This window comes from Octodon degus, unplaced genomic scaffold (genome assembly GCF_000260255.1).
Source record: "Octodon degus isolate 3935 unplaced genomic scaffold, OctDeg1.0 scaffold00090, whole genome shotgun sequence".
Classification (NCBI taxonomy): domain Eukaryota; kingdom Metazoa; phylum Chordata; class Mammalia; order Rodentia; family Octodontidae; genus Octodon; species Octodon degus.
In genome coordinates, this window is record NW_004524666.1 from 7,582,580 (window position 1) to 7,599,980 (window position 17,401).

General features: G+C 39.0%; 1 protein-coding gene across 1 annotated transcript in view; it reads left to right on the forward strand.

Annotated features, from left to right (window-relative positions):
- The window catches only part of Afg1l (AFG1 like ATPase), a 241,358-nt gene that overhangs the window by 94,110 nt on the left and 129,847 nt on the right, over positions 1 to 17,401 (forward strand). Inside the window, exon 6 of the mRNA XM_004637478.2 lies at positions 10,097 to 10,196. Coding sequence (XP_004637535.1) covers positions 10,097 to 10,196 — 100 coding nt within the window. The remainder of the gene's footprint in view (positions 1 to 10,096; positions 10,197 to 17,401) is intronic.

Here is a 17,401-nt window from a genome sequence, read left to right on the forward strand (position 1 = left end):
GCACACTCACCGGACCTGGGCTAGGACTGGGTCTGGGGGTTCCTGGAAGTCGGCAGAAATTCCTACTCAAGCCTAAAATATTTATCCCTCAGTCTTTTATAGGAAAGTTTATCCCGATTCTAAGCTATGGTGAGTGGCTGTGTGTCTGTGCCCTGTACCTTAGGGATAATGTGTTTCTAAATCAAGGTCTTTAGAGGTATTTGAGTATTTTTGGAAATGCTATATGAAGAACGGTGGTTCACACACTTCACCTAAGTCTTACATCACACATAATCTATGATAAAGGGAAAGAATTTCCTCAGTTGAACTTTTAAGGTTTCTTCTGGCCTGAGGATTTTCTGATGTCATGCATCTAGATTGGTAGGGAGTCCTTTCCTGGTTGTCAGTCTTTAGCAGTAAGATTAATAAAGAGGATCATGATGTGGCCAGTGTGCTTTTACCCTGAATCTCCTTCTGTAGTTGGGTATGTTTAACTAACATCTGCTTAGGTTAATGACGGAGGGAGAGAACATTTCACTGAGAAAGCCATTACACCAAACTATCTGGGAGAGGGGGCTCTTTGCTTCTTCCTCCCTTCAGTCATGTTAGGCAGCCTGTTCCTCACCCCTTGTATTGTAGAGCATGTGCCCCCTGCCTCTCTGAAGAGGCACTCGGGGTTCGCACATGCCTTGCAGGGAGGGGCCTCACTTAGTTCTGAAAATGGCACCGAGTTAATGGTCATGCTGCTTGCAAGATGGAAGTCAGTGATACATCAATGAGGACCACTTAGCTGAGCGTAGTGGCGCAGGCCTTGTGTGTGTGTATATGTGTTTGTCTGTGTTTGGTACAGAGTCTCACTATACAGCTCAGACTTGCAGTTATCCTCTGGTTTTCAGCCTCCCCAGTGCTGGGATTATGGATATGTTCTACCATGCCCGACTCCATGGCTGGCTCTGCGCACCCAGGGGTGGGGTCAGGGGCAGGGCCTGCTCAGCATGTGGTACAGGGGGATTGAACCCCAGTCCCTGTGCCTGCTTGAGTAGGCCCTTAGTCAGCTGATCTACCTCATTGGCCTGGTGCAGGTCTTTAATATCAGCACTCTGGTAGGCTGAGGCAGGAGGATCTCAAGTTTGAGCCCATCCTGGGCAGTTTAGCAAGATAGCCTCTAAATAAAAAATAAAAAAGGACTAAGGATCCTAAATCTGTGTGAAGGCCCCGAGTTCAATCCTCTTTAAAAAAAAAAAAAAAAGTCAGTTTCTTCCAATTTTCTATTACTAGCCTTTTACCCAAAATAGCTCTATATAAAAACTGAGTTGGCACAGTTAAATTTTCAATTTCAATTTTCAACTGAAACATATAAGTGATATATTGATATCCAAATTTTATGAAATGATTTATGGTATAAAATCTGTTTTTGCACCCATATTTCATTTACAGTAGTTATTGACTTCCCTACATAGAGATGAGGTATCTAAAGGTATCAGAATTTTCTAGGTGTAAAATCATTACTTTTTCCTTTAAAAATTTACATTTGAAAACATTCAGATGAGCAATTGTTGCATGTCTATGGCGTGAGGGTCTTTTCAAAGGCCAGACTAAGAAAGTTAGGGAACATTGATACTGGACTGCAAAGCACATGAGCCTGAGGAAAATATTGAACCAGCAGAGCTGACTTACTTATTTACTTACTTATTTACTTACCCAGGTGCAGTGGCTGGGGCCCTTGGTACTCTTAAGAATTTATGAAAGCTGAGCATGGTGGTGCATGCCTATAATCCCAGCACTTGGGAGCCTGAGGCAGAAGGATCACGGGGAGTTCAAGCCAGCCTGAACTACATAATAAGACCCTGTCTCAAATAAATAAATAAATAAATAAATAAATAAATTTATGAAAAATGTCTTAGTCAGGCATGGTGTCACACACCTGTAATCCCAGCACTCAGGAGGCTGAAGCAGGAGGATTGCTGTGAGTTCAGAGCCAACCTGGGCTATGTGAGGAAGTTCAAGGCCAGCCTAGACGATATAGTGATATCTTGCCTTAAAAAAAAAAAAAAATCACAAAACTATCTTAATTTTACTTCTTTTAAAATCAGAATAAATGGGTATGTAGTAATCAATCCGGCCTGTATACATCTTTACCTGTATTGCATTTGTTTTTATACCTGTACAATTTGGGGTTCTTAATTTTTAAAAATATTTGAAGAGGCTCATGAAGATGCAAATTCCTAGTGCCCCCCAAGTCATAATGCCATATTATTAATGAAGTCCTAACAAAAACGTGTCTGTTTGCTGTGGGTGCTCCCATGGCTTATTCTACTGAGCCATCTCCCCGGCCCTACTGGGGGTGTTCTCATCCAGTTCAGATTTCAAAAGGCTGATACATATAGATGAGAAGAAGGAACCAAAAATAACTGTTAGGATACTAATGTTCCAAGTAAGTCCAGTCGTGCAAAAGAAATGAAGGCACCAAAAATAATTTTTATCAGTCATGGTAGTGTACGCCTGTAATCCCAGCACTTGGGAGGCTGAGGCAGGAGGATCACCTCTGGTTTGAGATCAACCTGGGCTACATAGTGGGTTCAAGCCAGCTTGGACTACACAGAGAGACCCTGTCTCAAAAAAATGCTTATTTTTCATTTTACATATTGAGTGTCAGAGAGATCAAGAGGAAATAGGCCCTTGTAAAATGTTACTAGCAGAGAAGAGGTAGATGTGATGGAGATGTCTCTCACTGCTTGAACTATCCAGACTTAGCTTCCAGTTTATTTAATCACTTACTCTTTCATCTCAGTTTGCCTTAAAGAGCTTTACTTTATATGACAAGACTCTTATTTGTCCCATAGCTAAGTGGGCAGTCCTTAGGCGCCTGCTCAGTGAGTAGCTAGCTAGTCCTCAAGCTTGTCAAAAGCCTTGAGCTTGTATGGTGTGGACTGGGGGACAGGGTGCTCCTGTCCTCTTTCCCATGAATCAAGGGAGGTTCCTTCTTAGTGATGAGACATGGAAAGTATATGAATCGCCTTAAGAGGAAGGGTCCAGGGTGCTCCACACTGCACCACCGTCCAGAGTTCCTTCAGCCCCAGACCTGGCCCCAAGTACAGTTCAGTTGTGGGTCTTCAGCACTTGTCCCATCCTGCTCTCAAGAAGTTCCCTTCTTTAGTTGGATCTCTATACCTTTTTCTTTCCAAAGTTTTAAAGAGAATACAATTCCTTACCTCAATATTTTACCCTTGTTTTGATGATGCAGGGATTTCCCTATGATCTGTAAAAGACAGCATAAACGTTGGTCTGAAGTACCACGAAGAAATGCCACCTTTCTTACTGGAACATCAGCTATCTCCAATGGAAGGAGAATTACCTGGTGAAATAAAACCCAGGAGGAGCATAGAGGAGGTGTCTAACTGTTGGTGATGCTTTTGGGTGCAGACAACCGAAAAATCAACTTAAAGGGCTCAGACTTTCTGGAAGAAAGAATATGTTACATAAAATAGCATTATTTCTCTTGCTCAAATCCTCCTTGCTGTTCAGTTTTGTCTTTGACATGTTCAGCTTTGCTCATTGCATCCTATTGTTTCCAATTCTGTTTTCTTTATAGATTAGGAGCTATGGTTAATAACTGGGTATGGATACTTCTTTCCCAGAAGTGCTCTGAAGAAAATATGTGCAGAGATGGCAAAACAAAATTCAAGACTGAATACAAATTGGTTGCATTTATTCAATCCCACATTTTAGCACAGTAGAGTTATTCCTGTAGTGAGGAGAGTGTAGAGTTGTTTAGTATATAGTTATTAGTGTGTTAAAGTTGATCACATGGGAAACCCCCTCCCCCTGTACAAGGTTGCCCTGAATGTCCTAGAATGAAAACTGTTAGTAAGTCCTGTACAATTATGTCCTCTTATGTCTTGCACAATTCCCAGCTAGAATCTGAGCGCTTACCCAATCATGCGTACAAGAAGGGCCCCATATTCACATGTACACACTATTGAGAAGAGCCAGAGACAGTGAGAGTATGATTGTTTCCCACAGCGAAAGAGGCAAGCTCTGCACAGAGCCAGGATTGAGTCCTGATGCTTCTGCTGGTTTTATAGAAGCTCCTCCAGCACACCCCGCAGTGGGTGAGCACACGCCCTCATCATACTAAAATGTTCCCTTCCCTACAATTCTGAATTCTGTAGAATAAAAGGATGCCCCCAGATGTTGCTGTATCAGCACTCTCAGCCCCAGCACCCACTGGTTTAAAACAAACCAGTGTGGTTTCCACTTTATTCCTGCCACATGGAGCCCTGTCCCACACTGTGACAGACCCGCCCCAGGTCAGGGTCCTGCGCCACTGTGGCTAGCTGCCCTGGCCTAAGGAGAATGCATGGGACCTGGATGGCGGTGTTTGCAGAGTCTCTTTCATAGGGCCCTTCCTACACCTGAAGGATGCTTTCTGCATAGCTTTCTGACTCACTGTCAGGGCATCTCTCACCCAGGAAAACTGGCGGACACCTTGTGGCTCCTGTCTGACCTATTCAGGTTTATGCCGCCTGGGTAACCACACTTGCTGCTTTCATTTTACACATTGAGTGTCAGAGAGAGAAGAAGAAGCAGGGCCTTGTAAAATGGCTCTGGTGCTGTGGAAAACCCAGCTTGAGGTAGCACCTTGTTTTTCAGGTGCAAGGTACAAATTCAACACACTATCACAAAGAAAATAAGTCTGAAGATTTATTACTTACACATCGTGGGCAGGGGGAATGCTACAAAGAGCCAGGCAGAGAGGGAGAGTGCACGTGCCAATTAGAAATGCACCCCCCCCATTTATATTTGTATGGTGTGGGTCATTTTAAATTGGAGGACAAATGCCTGAATAACGTATTTAACACTGTGGGGAAAAAAGTCGGAAACAGTCTTACATTTATTTATTTATTTTGAACCCAGATCTCCCTGTGTTGCCCAGGCTGATTTGAACTCCTTGGTCTAAGCTATCCTCCTGTGCCAGGGTCCTAAGCCACTGGAACTGTGGGCATGCACCATCTCACCCACCTTAGTCCAGTCTCCTAGGCTGAGTGATGCCTCTAAGCTGCTTTTTTTTGTACTTGGAATCGAACTCAGGATCTCAGTTCTTATCTCTGGCCACTGGTTTGAGTTGTTTACATGCATTGTTTCTTTCTTTCTTTTTTTTAAAATGTATTTGGTACAGGGTCTGCACGGTCTCACTACACAGATCCGACTCATATTGATCCTCCTGTTTTTAGCCTCTGAAGCGCTGGGCTTACAGGTGCATGCCACCATGCCCAGTCTCAATGTGCCCCCAGGGCGGGGCCCCCACAGCACTTGGGAGATCAAACTCCCATCCCTTCGTCTGCCTAAGCAGGTGCTTTAATCTGCTGAGCTGTCTGACTGGCCCAACACACACTGTGCCGATTCCCAGGCAGTGAGTCTTACCATATGCATATGGTCCTATCACACCACCCCATATATCCTTAAGGTCTTCTCCTGGCCTGTGTAAGGAGATGGCTATCTCCTCCATAGCAAGATTAACCCTAACATCCTATTTAACACAATTTCTCATTGCTCTCTGCACTCCTGATGCCCCATGACTTATATTACCTTTGATCATATATTTACTTACCTTTTGTTTATTGATTGTGATATACTGTATATTCTACTACAGAATATTGTGCAGTGTATTTTGTTAGCTGATATATCACAAGTGTTTAGAATAGTGCCTGAGAATGAATGAATTCTAGTATCCAATGATAACTGGTGAAGTTTTATCAAGTAAGTCCTACTCCCTTTATATTAAATAGTATTTCTCAAACAAAATCTGCATTTCTTGAGCACAAGGAATATTACTACTCCATCCCATACTTGATCCTGTCAACACTGTGGATTATCTGAACATTTTTGTCTAATATGGGAAGATGATACATAGTTTTAATGTATATTCACTTAGTCATGTGGTTTTTGTCATGTTTGCTTACTTACCAAATTTCTCTTAGGAACTGTTTGAGGTGTTGCCCATGTATTTACTGGAAAACTTATATTTCACCATATATGCTACATCCCCAGTGCTTTCTTTAATTTTTTATTTTGAGAAAGGGTCTTGCTTAGTTGCTCAGGCTGGGCTGGAACTTGTTACCCTCTTGGCTCAGCTTCACAGAGTTCTGAGTTGACAGGTCTGTGCCATCATCCAGTTATCATGTCTATTCTTTGTATCTTTTCTTTTGTGGTGCTGGGGATTGAATCGAGGGCCTCACTGGTGCTAGGCAAGCCGTCTACCTCTCAGCCGGCCCCTAATATGTATATTCTATGATATCAGCTACTGTATACTGAGTGTTTTCTATGTGCCTATGTTCTTTTTTTTTTTTTTTTTTTTTCTCTGTATTTTAGGGAAGGGTCTAGAAGATGTTCAGGGTCTCACTACTAGATCGGACTCACAGTGATTCTCCTGTTTACAGCCTCCCAAGTGCTGGGATTCCAGGCATGTGCCACCATACCCAGTCTCAATCTCTGGTTTAGGGTGCCCTGGGGGTGGACCCAGCATGGCAGGCCTGGGGATTGAACCCCTGGCCCCTGTGCCTGCTTGCAGGTGCTTTAATCTGCTGAGCTATTTGGCCGGCCCTTATGTGCCTATGTTCTTAACTGCTGTATTATATATATTTCCATGTATAGCTAAAATTCTCCAAATGGTACATTAATTATGTGGAATTATACAAACATTCATACTATAGATAGGCAATAGCCATAGTTAACATTTCTTGATAGTTTAATATATAATCTCATTATAATTTTTTTTGCAGGATTGGTTTTATTACTACTTTCATTATATTCATAAGGAAATTGAGGGTCATAAAGATTAAGGAACTTGACCAAAACCACAGAGTTAGTAACTGACAAATTTTAAATCCAATGTCAGTGCTTTTCTGAGTAACAGCTTTGTTATGTTTCCCTTGAGATAGTCTTATATTATGTGTTTAAATATATAGCTTTTGATCTGAGTGGGGTTTTGGTAGATGTTTTAATAATAAAACCTAAAAATTATCCTTAAGTCTATTAAGCCTACTATAATACTTGCTGATTTATTAGAAAAGAATTATTAGGTGCTTTATTCTTAGTGACAATATGTCTACAATCACCACTTCACTTTTCAAATTAAATCATATTAGTAGTCTTGATTTTTAGCTAATAATTACTGGCCTTTAGGTGATGTTAATTAATGTAATATTTATTTTACTAATGTGATGAATGGAAATTATTGCTGCTTAAATATAAGGATATATTCTTTTTATGCTTTAAATTTAAGGAATTTTTAAGATTATGTTTTGTTAGCATTTAGTTCACATTTGCAGAATGTGTTCTTCATTACCTTGGTCATCTTTGTTAAGTGTGGCATTTCAGTTTTACCTGTGGTAGGAGATATACTATTCTTATTTTGGCTGAGAAATATGTCTAGATAGGTTTTTAAAAAATGTATTTTAGTTGTTAAAATAAACTGTTTACCCTCTGAGTTTTCTTTTAGAATATTATGTCCTCTTTGAATATTTGTTACTTGTTAAACTGCTGAAGATATGAGAATACTGAGGGAAACTGATTTTTTGTACAAAAATATTATGTCTTCATGTATTGTTTTAGGGACAGTGAATAGATGTTTTACTAATATGGTACAAAAAATGAGCGGAGTTGTAAAATTCTCCTCTGGAAGGTATCAATATCATTTAAAGAAGTTGAACTATTTTTATAAAGCAGGAAAGCTATTAAAAACTGCTAATAAAAAATAGATGCTTATTTTTGTGCTAATACTAATTAATGATAATGCATGCTTATGTTGTCACTCATTGCATGGCACTGTACCAATCAGTGGATGACGGAGACTCAAGCACTTACACATGTAAATTAACCATTAGGCTTTCCCCCCCTTTTTTTAAGTGACTCATAATGGAAAGCAACTCTAGGTCATAAAAAAATCTCTTCTCTTTAATGCTAATGAAATGTCTCCACTCTGTATTAGCAGACTACCCTTACTGGTAATCTGTAGCCTTCTCTTTTGTTCCTGGTGGTAATGAAATGCTGGGTACTGAAAAAGCTGGCTCTCCAAGAATGTGGGGCCAATTGTCTTCTGTTCACTTATACTGTAAAATTACTGTTCTCCAGCAAAGCTGAACAAGTGCTGGACTAGGATCAAAAGAGTACACATTGGCACCCAGCTACACTAAGTGACTCCTGCTTTATTAATTAGTCATAGATCCTCCAAGTTAATTTACTCTGGTAAGGCAGAAACAGTCTGCAATGTAAAAACAGCAAAGTATAACTCCACCACAAACCCTTACTACTTGTTTCTTCACTCTTCAGTTTAAATCTTTGCACTGTTATAAGCTACATGTTTCTTTATTTTTTTGAACCTTAAGGGACACAAGCTATTTTTAATTTTTTCAAAAACATTAACAGCATAATCAAATAACCATTGTTATTCTCTAAAATTGAGTAACCTTTAATTGGTGTATTTTTTTTAAAGTGAGTATATTGGGATTCAATTTGAAAGTGCAATTGCTACTAAAATTTGCAAGCTCGGTCTGTGTTCTCATCAGAAATGCCACTGGTGTTTATGCATTTGAAAAGGGCCTTCTCTGTGACTGGTTTTGCGGAAGCAAAATTTGACAATGATCCTAAGCTCCAAATTAAATAATATCAGCACCACTTTTCTTTTTATTTAAATCTCCAGTTTCGAAGTTCCTGAAGTCTTTTTAGTTTAGGGAATCTTTAGTAGTTTTTAGTTAATATGTTTTCAAATTATAGCTTGAGGCAGAAAAAGAAAATTGTACCTCTCTCTTTCATGGTTTTGTTTTGTTCAGGTGGGAAAAAAAATCATTAAACTTTAAGTAAGATATTAGCTATAAAGAGAAAAGTGATTTAGCTCCAGGTTATTAATTGTGTTAGAACCATTTAATTAGTAGCTTAGCACTTTGAACAAATTGTAAGAATTCCTTTAGTTTCTGTGTTCCCTTACAGGACTTTAGAATAACATTGTGATATATTTAGCAAATATATGTAAAACAAGTTTTATTAAGATTATTTGAAATATTTTATTAAAGAAATATCAAAACATCTTTACACTGTATCTAATACTCGTGTTGTTATATATTTAAGGGTAGTAGCAATGATTAAAATCAGCTTTCATTATACATTTATTTTGGAATTCAACTTCCCTTGTTGCTATATTTCTTTGTGAATTTAAAAAATTGAAAGATTATTAACCTTATGTTTTCATTGCGAATTTTAAAAATAAATAATTTTTAAAAAGATGAATAGTTGTACTTCTCTGTTACCTAACAGAAGGATAGTTTTATCTGCATTAGCATTTCTGGTTTTGTCTCCCCCAATCCCCCCAGCACTGTATTAATTGTTCTTACAGTTTTTTTATTGTTGTTTTTTTTTACAAGGAATATTTGTGTTTTGAAGGTTAGCAGAGGCTGGTTGTGCTGGAAGTGACTGCAGTGCCTTTTGATTATTCATGGACAGTAATAGAAGGCACTTAAAAAGAACAATGAAATTGCTTATTTTTGTGATGGGCCATCTGTTGAATTGTTTTGTGCAACAATTGCACAATAGTATCTATGTCATATCATTCTATTTTCAACAGCAGCTGATTATGTCTCACTGGCTACTTGTCCTTATTTCTGAAGTCCCATGAACGTTTAAAGTCACCTTTCTAGGGACCCTTGCTGGAAAGGTATTAGAAATTGCAAACAGACTGTGTCGTATTTTATTTTTCTCTCTCCTTTTGGGAGTTTGTGGAGGAGGGGTGGGTGGCAGCGGGAGAAGGGGGTTGATCATGTTCCAATTAATTAGACTTCCTAAATATTTAGGACAATTATTTATGCTTTCCACCTGTAGTTCTATAAAAGAAGTTAACGTAAAACCATTTGATAATTTGTGTAAAAATGATAGGCTTACAAAAGAGTTAAGCTTAACAGACTGTTATATAGTCTTTCATGCTTTTAATTGTCTGTTCTTTTCTTCATGATAATTAGGATTTTTCTCTTTGAATTCACTTCCATCTTTAAAAAAGACTAGCCATTAGTAAATTTGTTAGAGCAGAAGTGAAATTAAAATAAAACAAATGTGTTGTTGTCCACAGGTCACTGACATTGCTGATGCCATGATTCTGAAACAGCTTTTTGAAAATCTGTTCAAAAACGGGGTTGTCGTTGTGGCGACATCCAACAGGCCACCGGAAGGTAAAACCAAGCGCTGTGCTAGTCTCATCCAATTAGGTAGAAATTAACAAGCTTTTAAAGATCTAGAATTTTGTGCTAATTTTATTTTGTTAATAAACCTGATGACTTTGCTTATCATTAGTTTTGTACTGGCTTTATCTGAAAAATCAGTCCGTCTTTGTACTTGAAAAATGTTTATCCCCTTAGTGAGCTAAATCCAGTTGACCTCCCATGTTGGATACACTTGCTCTTTTTTGCCAGAATATAAGATATGTCATATGTACATATCACAAAAAAAGCCTTTTTCTCAAAACTCAATGAAATAAAAGATGAAACTCCTAATTAAATTTTAGAAAAAGAGAAAGCTGACTTGCATGAACAAGTTCTATACTTCACTTAATTTATCATTTCTAAAAAGCACTTGTGGCTTATTAGGAAAATCTAAGGATTTAGATGCAGGTAATATTTAGACAAAAATGAGTTTAAAATCTTTCAGGTCATCATGTGGTCAGTTTAGGTCTAAGGAACCAAAAGGTAATATATGAGGGAATAAATATTAACGTCTTTTACCTGGACTGCTCTCCTTCAGATAGTTTATCTCCTTACCTGCTTCAAATCTTAGCTCAACAGTTACCTTGCTAGGGAAGCTGAGGCTTGGCTCTTTATTTGAATGTATGCAACATAACCCCTTGTCCCTGATACACTAGCCTCTTTCCCTGCTCTGTATTTTTCTCATTGCATTTAGAAACTCTATATTCCACCCACATCTCATATTTTTGTTTTATCATCTCTGTTTCTGGTATGCAAAGGCTTCATATGAACAGTGACTTTTCTCTCTTTACTTGCCTGTATTCTTTTTTTTTCTTAATCTATTTAGTACAGAGTCTACAGTGTCTCACTATACAGATCAGACTCATTATGATCCTCCTGTTTTCAGCCTCCCAAGCGCTGGGATTACAGGTATATACCACCACTCCCAGTCTTAGTTGCCATCTCAGTGTGCCCTGGAGGTGGGGCCAGCATGCTGGGGGCTGAATCCCAGCCTCTGAGCTCTGCCTAAGCAGGTGATTTAGTACGCTGAGCTATCTGGCTGGCCCTTGCCTGTATTCTTTTTAAATTTTATTTATTTATTTGTGTGTGTGGCCAGCTCAGCCCACCAGGGGGCGGGGCTGACTGGCATGTGGTGCTGGGGAATTGAACCACTGTCCCTGTGCTTTGCTAAGCTTGTTCTAAGTAGGTGCTTTAGACCACTGAGCCATCTCACCAGCCCACCTTGCCTGTATTCTTTTCTTTCTTTCTCTTTTTTTTTTTTTTTTTTGGCAGAACCAGAGATTGAACTCAGGCCCTTGTGCTTACCAAGGAAGCACTTATTCTACTGAGCCATCTCCCCAGCCCCTTGCCTATATTCTTGAGAAGCTACAATAGTGCCAGGTTTGTAGGTAGATCTCAGGAAAGAGTCATTGAATGTTGAATGAATGTTATGTTTTAAAAGGCTCTTTCTTCCCCAGGATATTATTTAGTGGCATAAGCACCTGCCTGGCAAGCACAGGGTCCCAAGTGCGATTTCTGGTATTCAAAAAAAAGGTCTTTCTGGCTGCAGTGCTGAGAATAGACTTTGGGGATGAGTCTTTAAAGTTGGCCTTAGCAGGCCATTTAGAAGACTTTTGCCACAATCCTAGAGGGGGATGATAGAGCTGTGAAGTGGTGAGAAGTGGTTATGTTCTGAAGGCAAAGTCATTAGGATTTACTGATAGAATGGGGCAATGGCAATGGATATGGAAAGAGGGCTAAATATCAAAGAGATTTAGGGGATAAGATGGCACCTGATATAAATTGGGTATTGTAAAGGAAACAGTACAGTTGGGTAAATCGTATAGCTGCCATTCAATAAAGAGAAAGCTTTAGAGGTGAGGAGTCCGGAAGATCAGGCCTGGTGGAGAACACATATCTTCTCCCTCTGCGTTAATACTTTGGTCCCTTCAGTCTCTTCTGCTTCATCTCATGCCCTCTCTTAGTGTATTGCCAATTAGTAGTCCACTTCTTACACCCAGCTGAACTGAACTAATGTGGTACTGGGTGTGAGAGGCCCATATCAAGAAGGTTGCCAGCAGCAGAAAAGACAGAACTGAAGAAGCTATTGAGAGGCTGTTAGGGGAGCTGTTTGGAGAAGCTCTTGGAAGCTGCTGGTTCTCTTGGGCTGTTCTGTTGGGAGACCTTGTGCCCAACATGCTGGCTTTGCTGGTGAACTTGGTTGTTCTTGTCAGAGGAGGAGCTTGGGACCTCCTTGCTGAGTACGGCTGCAGTTCACTTTGTGGGAGCTCTCGTTCTCATCTTGAGCATCGCTTCCTGACTCCGGAGGGGAATGTGGTAGGCTACTCAGTCTCCTGGAGAAGCTTGTCTTGTTGGCTTTCCTGGTAGAAACTCAGCTTTTCTAAGCATCAGAAGAGCTTGGGACCTCTTGTTGCTGAGGATGGCTGTGGGACTTTTTGGGGGACCTCTGGTTTTTGCTGTGAGTATTGCTTCTTAGCTCCAGTTTAAGTCCCTCAACCTACTAGCACAGATCCTTCAACCCACTGGCACAGCCTTTGTAGCTGCCACTACTGATCTTTGGGCCTTCCTAGCACAGATCTGTGAAATAGGCCTGAGATACTGTCATAGGCTGTAGGCCTCCAACTGGACTTATGGGAAGCATTGTTATGGGCTCTAGGTCTTCATCTGAACTCATGCAGGACATTATAGTTGGATCTAAGCACTCATTCACCTGGATTCTTTGGTCCTTAGTATGTGGACAGATTTCCTGAACTCTTTTTATGTGATTCCTTGGATGGTTCATTATAAAATAATTTTACAAAGTGTGTGTCCTATATTGTATTATTCCTTTGCAAAACCCCAAATGATGACACCTCCATCTTTAGTTACCAATATCCTGGGTAAGACTTGGGACTGTTCTTGAAGATGAAGGCTCTGATCATACCCTAATCTTTTACCTGCAATAACTTGTGGGTTTACAGGTAAATGAGTTATCAACTTTAATGTTGCTGAAGAGTATTTAATATATAATTATTCATTTTAATATAAAGCAATTGACAGTTGAGTAAAAGCAACACCAACACCAGAAATTAGGAACCTAAGAGAATAAATAGTTGTGGAATAGTGTGGTCTGGGAAAGTCTTATAGAAAAAAAAGAAAAGGAAGCAGTATTTGAAGAGTAGAGAAGCAGGCACCAAAAAGGGATTTCCTGTACATCACTATTGTCCTAGACCTACGTGCTGGCTCCAAAGCTTTGTTCTCTGTTCATGAAGCTCAGGAAACCCAAACCATTGTCAGTTGATGATTACTACTTTAGTTTTTAGCTTCCCATTTGCTTTTTTGGCATGTAGGGATTTTCTTTATTCCTTTGCTTGCTGAAACATTTCTAATGTGTTGTAATTGTAGTGCTGTCTTATGTTTTATGGGATAATCTGATTAAGGCATGTGAGGCAGAGGTCTTGGATCTAATCCATGGGATGGGTAATTACTAGAAAAATTTAGATACAATACATGCCTAGTTTGTAGTCTTAGTTTTATAGAACCACAAATAAATGATTTCTTCATCAGCTTGTCACTTAGGTAACTATTTGAGTGACCCTATACAAATAGGCATACTTTTTATTTTTCAAAGATTGTAATGTTGGGTCATTTGAAAAGCTAGAAATTTAATCCACACTTTAAAATTTTTCCCATATATGATTATCATTTTTATGTTCTTAAATTTTTGTTAATTTTCATGATATTCTAGTGAGAAAAATAGTATTATAAAACTTATTTGAATGGAGACTGTCTTAGTTACTTTTTACTCATTGCTGGGACAAATGCCTGACACTCAAAATGAAGGAAGGAAAGGTTTATTTAGCTCACAGTTACTGGAGGGTTCAGTCCATTTCTGCTGGCTCCAAGGCAAACAGCAGCAGTTCATGCGGCAGAAAATGAAGAGCAGAGAAGAGCAGCAGCTGCGGCATCCATCAAGCCTCTCTTCCTTCTACACTGACTGCGAAGACCAGCCTCCAAAGCGCTGTGGCTGCGAAGCTCAAGCTCCTCGGAAGACTGGGACTTCTCCACACAAACTGGGGCAGGGTGGCAGGAAGCTGGGCAGGGGAGCAAGAAGCCTTCCTCAATTCCTGGGCCCTTCCCACGTGTAGGGCTAGGTCCCCACGCTGAGAACTGCGGGAGCTGATTCAGCCAAGTTGACACAATGTATTGACTAACACAGAGACACAGCAGATTAACAGATTTGGTTAGCAGTATAGAATTGGAGCCAAGTGTGGCAGTACAAGCCTCTAATCCCAGAGTTTGGGAGACTGACATAGGTGACTGACTGGGAGTTGGAGGCCAGCCTCCGCTACGTAGTGAGTTTAAGGCTGGCCTCAAATGCATAGTAGGACCCAGTTTCAGAAAACAGAGCAAAACAAAATCCCCACAAACCCCAAACAAAATAAAATTAATTGGAATTAAATTAATCATTAAACTTGGAAATTCTATTTGATAATAAAATAGTAATACAGTTTTATGGGGAAATAGACTACAGTATATAAGCTGAAAAGATGGTGCTTCCTTAGCATTATAACATGAGGTGCTATACAGAAAAGAGCCCTTATTGACTGAACTAGCACCGTAAGTAGGATGAAGTTTTATTTACTGTTTGTTATAATGACAATGCATAGGTCGTGTTAGGATGTCAAGAATAATCTTGCTTTCCTTATTTTACCACACAACATTATGATTGCTGCTCAGATTAGCATTTCCACAATAAATATTTTTTCTTTTTCCTTTTGAGATAAGGCTTTACTATGCAGTTCAGGCTGATCTTGAATTCACAGTGATCCCCATCTCAGCCTCCTGAGAGCTGGATTTACAGATGTGCACCACTACACCTGGCCTTCCATGGTAAAGATTAAATAGCACTAGAAAGTTAACTAATGATTATATACATATTACATGCACGCCCACACATATGTGCATGTGAATGTTATTTATCACTTGACTGCTTAGAAAAAAATCCAGTGAGCATCACCATCAAGGCTGAAAAGCATTTGACAAAATTTAATATCTTTTCTTATTCATAAAACATAGATAGGTTTCTTAATATGCCAAGTATATCTATTACAGTTGAAAAGTCAGACTAATGCTTAGCAGGAAAACTGGCAGCATTTCCACTACAGTTATAAATGAATCAAAGCTGATGGCTACCACTCTTAACATGGAATTAAATTATAGACAGATTATGAGATCAGCTTGGTAGATGGGAGAACTAAGAAAAAGCCACATATTCTTTTGTTTTTTTGGTGGAACCAGGGATTAAACTCAGGCCCTTGCACTTGCCAGGGAAGCGCTTATTCCACTGAGCCATCTCCCTGGCCCTGAAAGCCACATATTCTGATTGCAGAGCTATGCAGAGGTGTTAGACATAGAACTCCTTATTGTAAACTATATAAGCAAAAACACTCCAATATGGGAACCATAAAAAGTACTGCACCAGAAAATATGATTATTGAAAAATAGAAGAATGACATCTTTGATAGATTATCTACCACAGCCAGGAGAGTTTTGTTTTATGAAATTTCTACGTTGTATTCTTTAAAAGTCAGGAAAATCTAGACTCTGAATATCAGAACATCTTAGATGAAAGAAGACTGCAGATTGATCTTAAAACTTATTTACTGATATATTATTTGAAATAAAACTAAATGAATAAGAGATTTATTACAACTAATAAATTCAAATCAGCAGTATGGTTGTTAGAACATGCCTTTAATTCCAGCACTGCAGAAGGCTGAAGCAGGAGGCTAGCAAATTTGCATTCTTCCTGGGCAATTTCAAGACTGTCTTGAAATAAAAATTAAGGGAGCTGAGGTATAATTTAATCATGTGATCATCAGAATTTGAGTGACAGTGCCATATGCATGGCACTGATAATTAGGGATATGTACAATCAAGATTTTAGAATTTAAAATATGCCCTTTAATTACAAGAAAAAGACATGAAAGAAAAGGTAGTTCTTGAAGCAAAAGCTGGAGAACAGCCATAAAGTCAAAACAAAAAGCATGGTGTAAGACCGGACATTTCACTGACAGGAAACATAAATGGGTTAAGTTCCTTTTTTAAAAACTAGAAGTTGTTCTGATATGGCTGAGTAAACTTCTGGCCAAATTTTCGCACAGAAAACAAGAATAAATTCTGAGCAGAACACTCACCATAATTATCTGAAGGTCCTAGAGTGTAAAACATGCAACAGATTCAGGAGAGGAGACAAAAGTTGGAAGAGGGTCTAGAATTTTCAGTGTACAATTTTCAGAGTTTTTATGACTGTCAGCCTCAGAACAGGGTAAAGTCAGTGCTTTGTTGGTGCCTGAAATTCTAATAAAGCTCCAGTTTTTCGAGCCTGAAGAATCAGTTTTGGGTGAGTACTATTGCTAGAGGTTGAGAAATAAGTCCCAGGGAGAACTAGATTGGTACAGCCCCACATTCTGTTGGAAAACTGCCCAAATCTCCAAGCTCTGAACTACACATGAGCAGGTTAGACTACAGGCTGTATAATGAAGGACAATAGTCCTGAACTAGATTTGAGCTACTGCCCAAGAGAAGAGTTTATAGTTTGAACCCAACCAAGATAATTTTCTACCAAAGCAAAAATAATAATACTTCAGCTAACAAAATAGAATTCACAATGTAACGTTTGCAAGGTCCAGCATGCCGTCCAAAATTAAAGAACGAGTAAAACATAACCATTCTCAAGAAAGTATACAATCAACAGACCAACCCCAGAGTGACTTTGATTAGGAGACAAGGATTTTAGAGTAGCAGTATAATTACTGGGGCAGTGAGGTAGACAAAATATGTTTGTGGTGAGTGAAAGGACAAGAAGCCTCAGCAGAGAAAAGAAATCATTAAAAATGTAATGTTTAAATTTTAGAGCAAAAATGGCAATATCTAAAAAATTCATTGCATGGCCTAATAGCATAATGGAGGCAAATAAAAGAGTCAGAAAATGACTAATCAAAGAATAAAACAAAAATGATAGAAGGAAGCAAAACCCTAGGAATTTGAAGAATTATAGCATGCTTTTGGACATATTTCTAATTGGAATCCCAGAAGGCAGAAAAACCTTTGAAGAAATAAAAAAATGCCTGAAAAATTTTCAAATTTGAAGGCTGATATAAATGTATACACACACACACACACACACACAC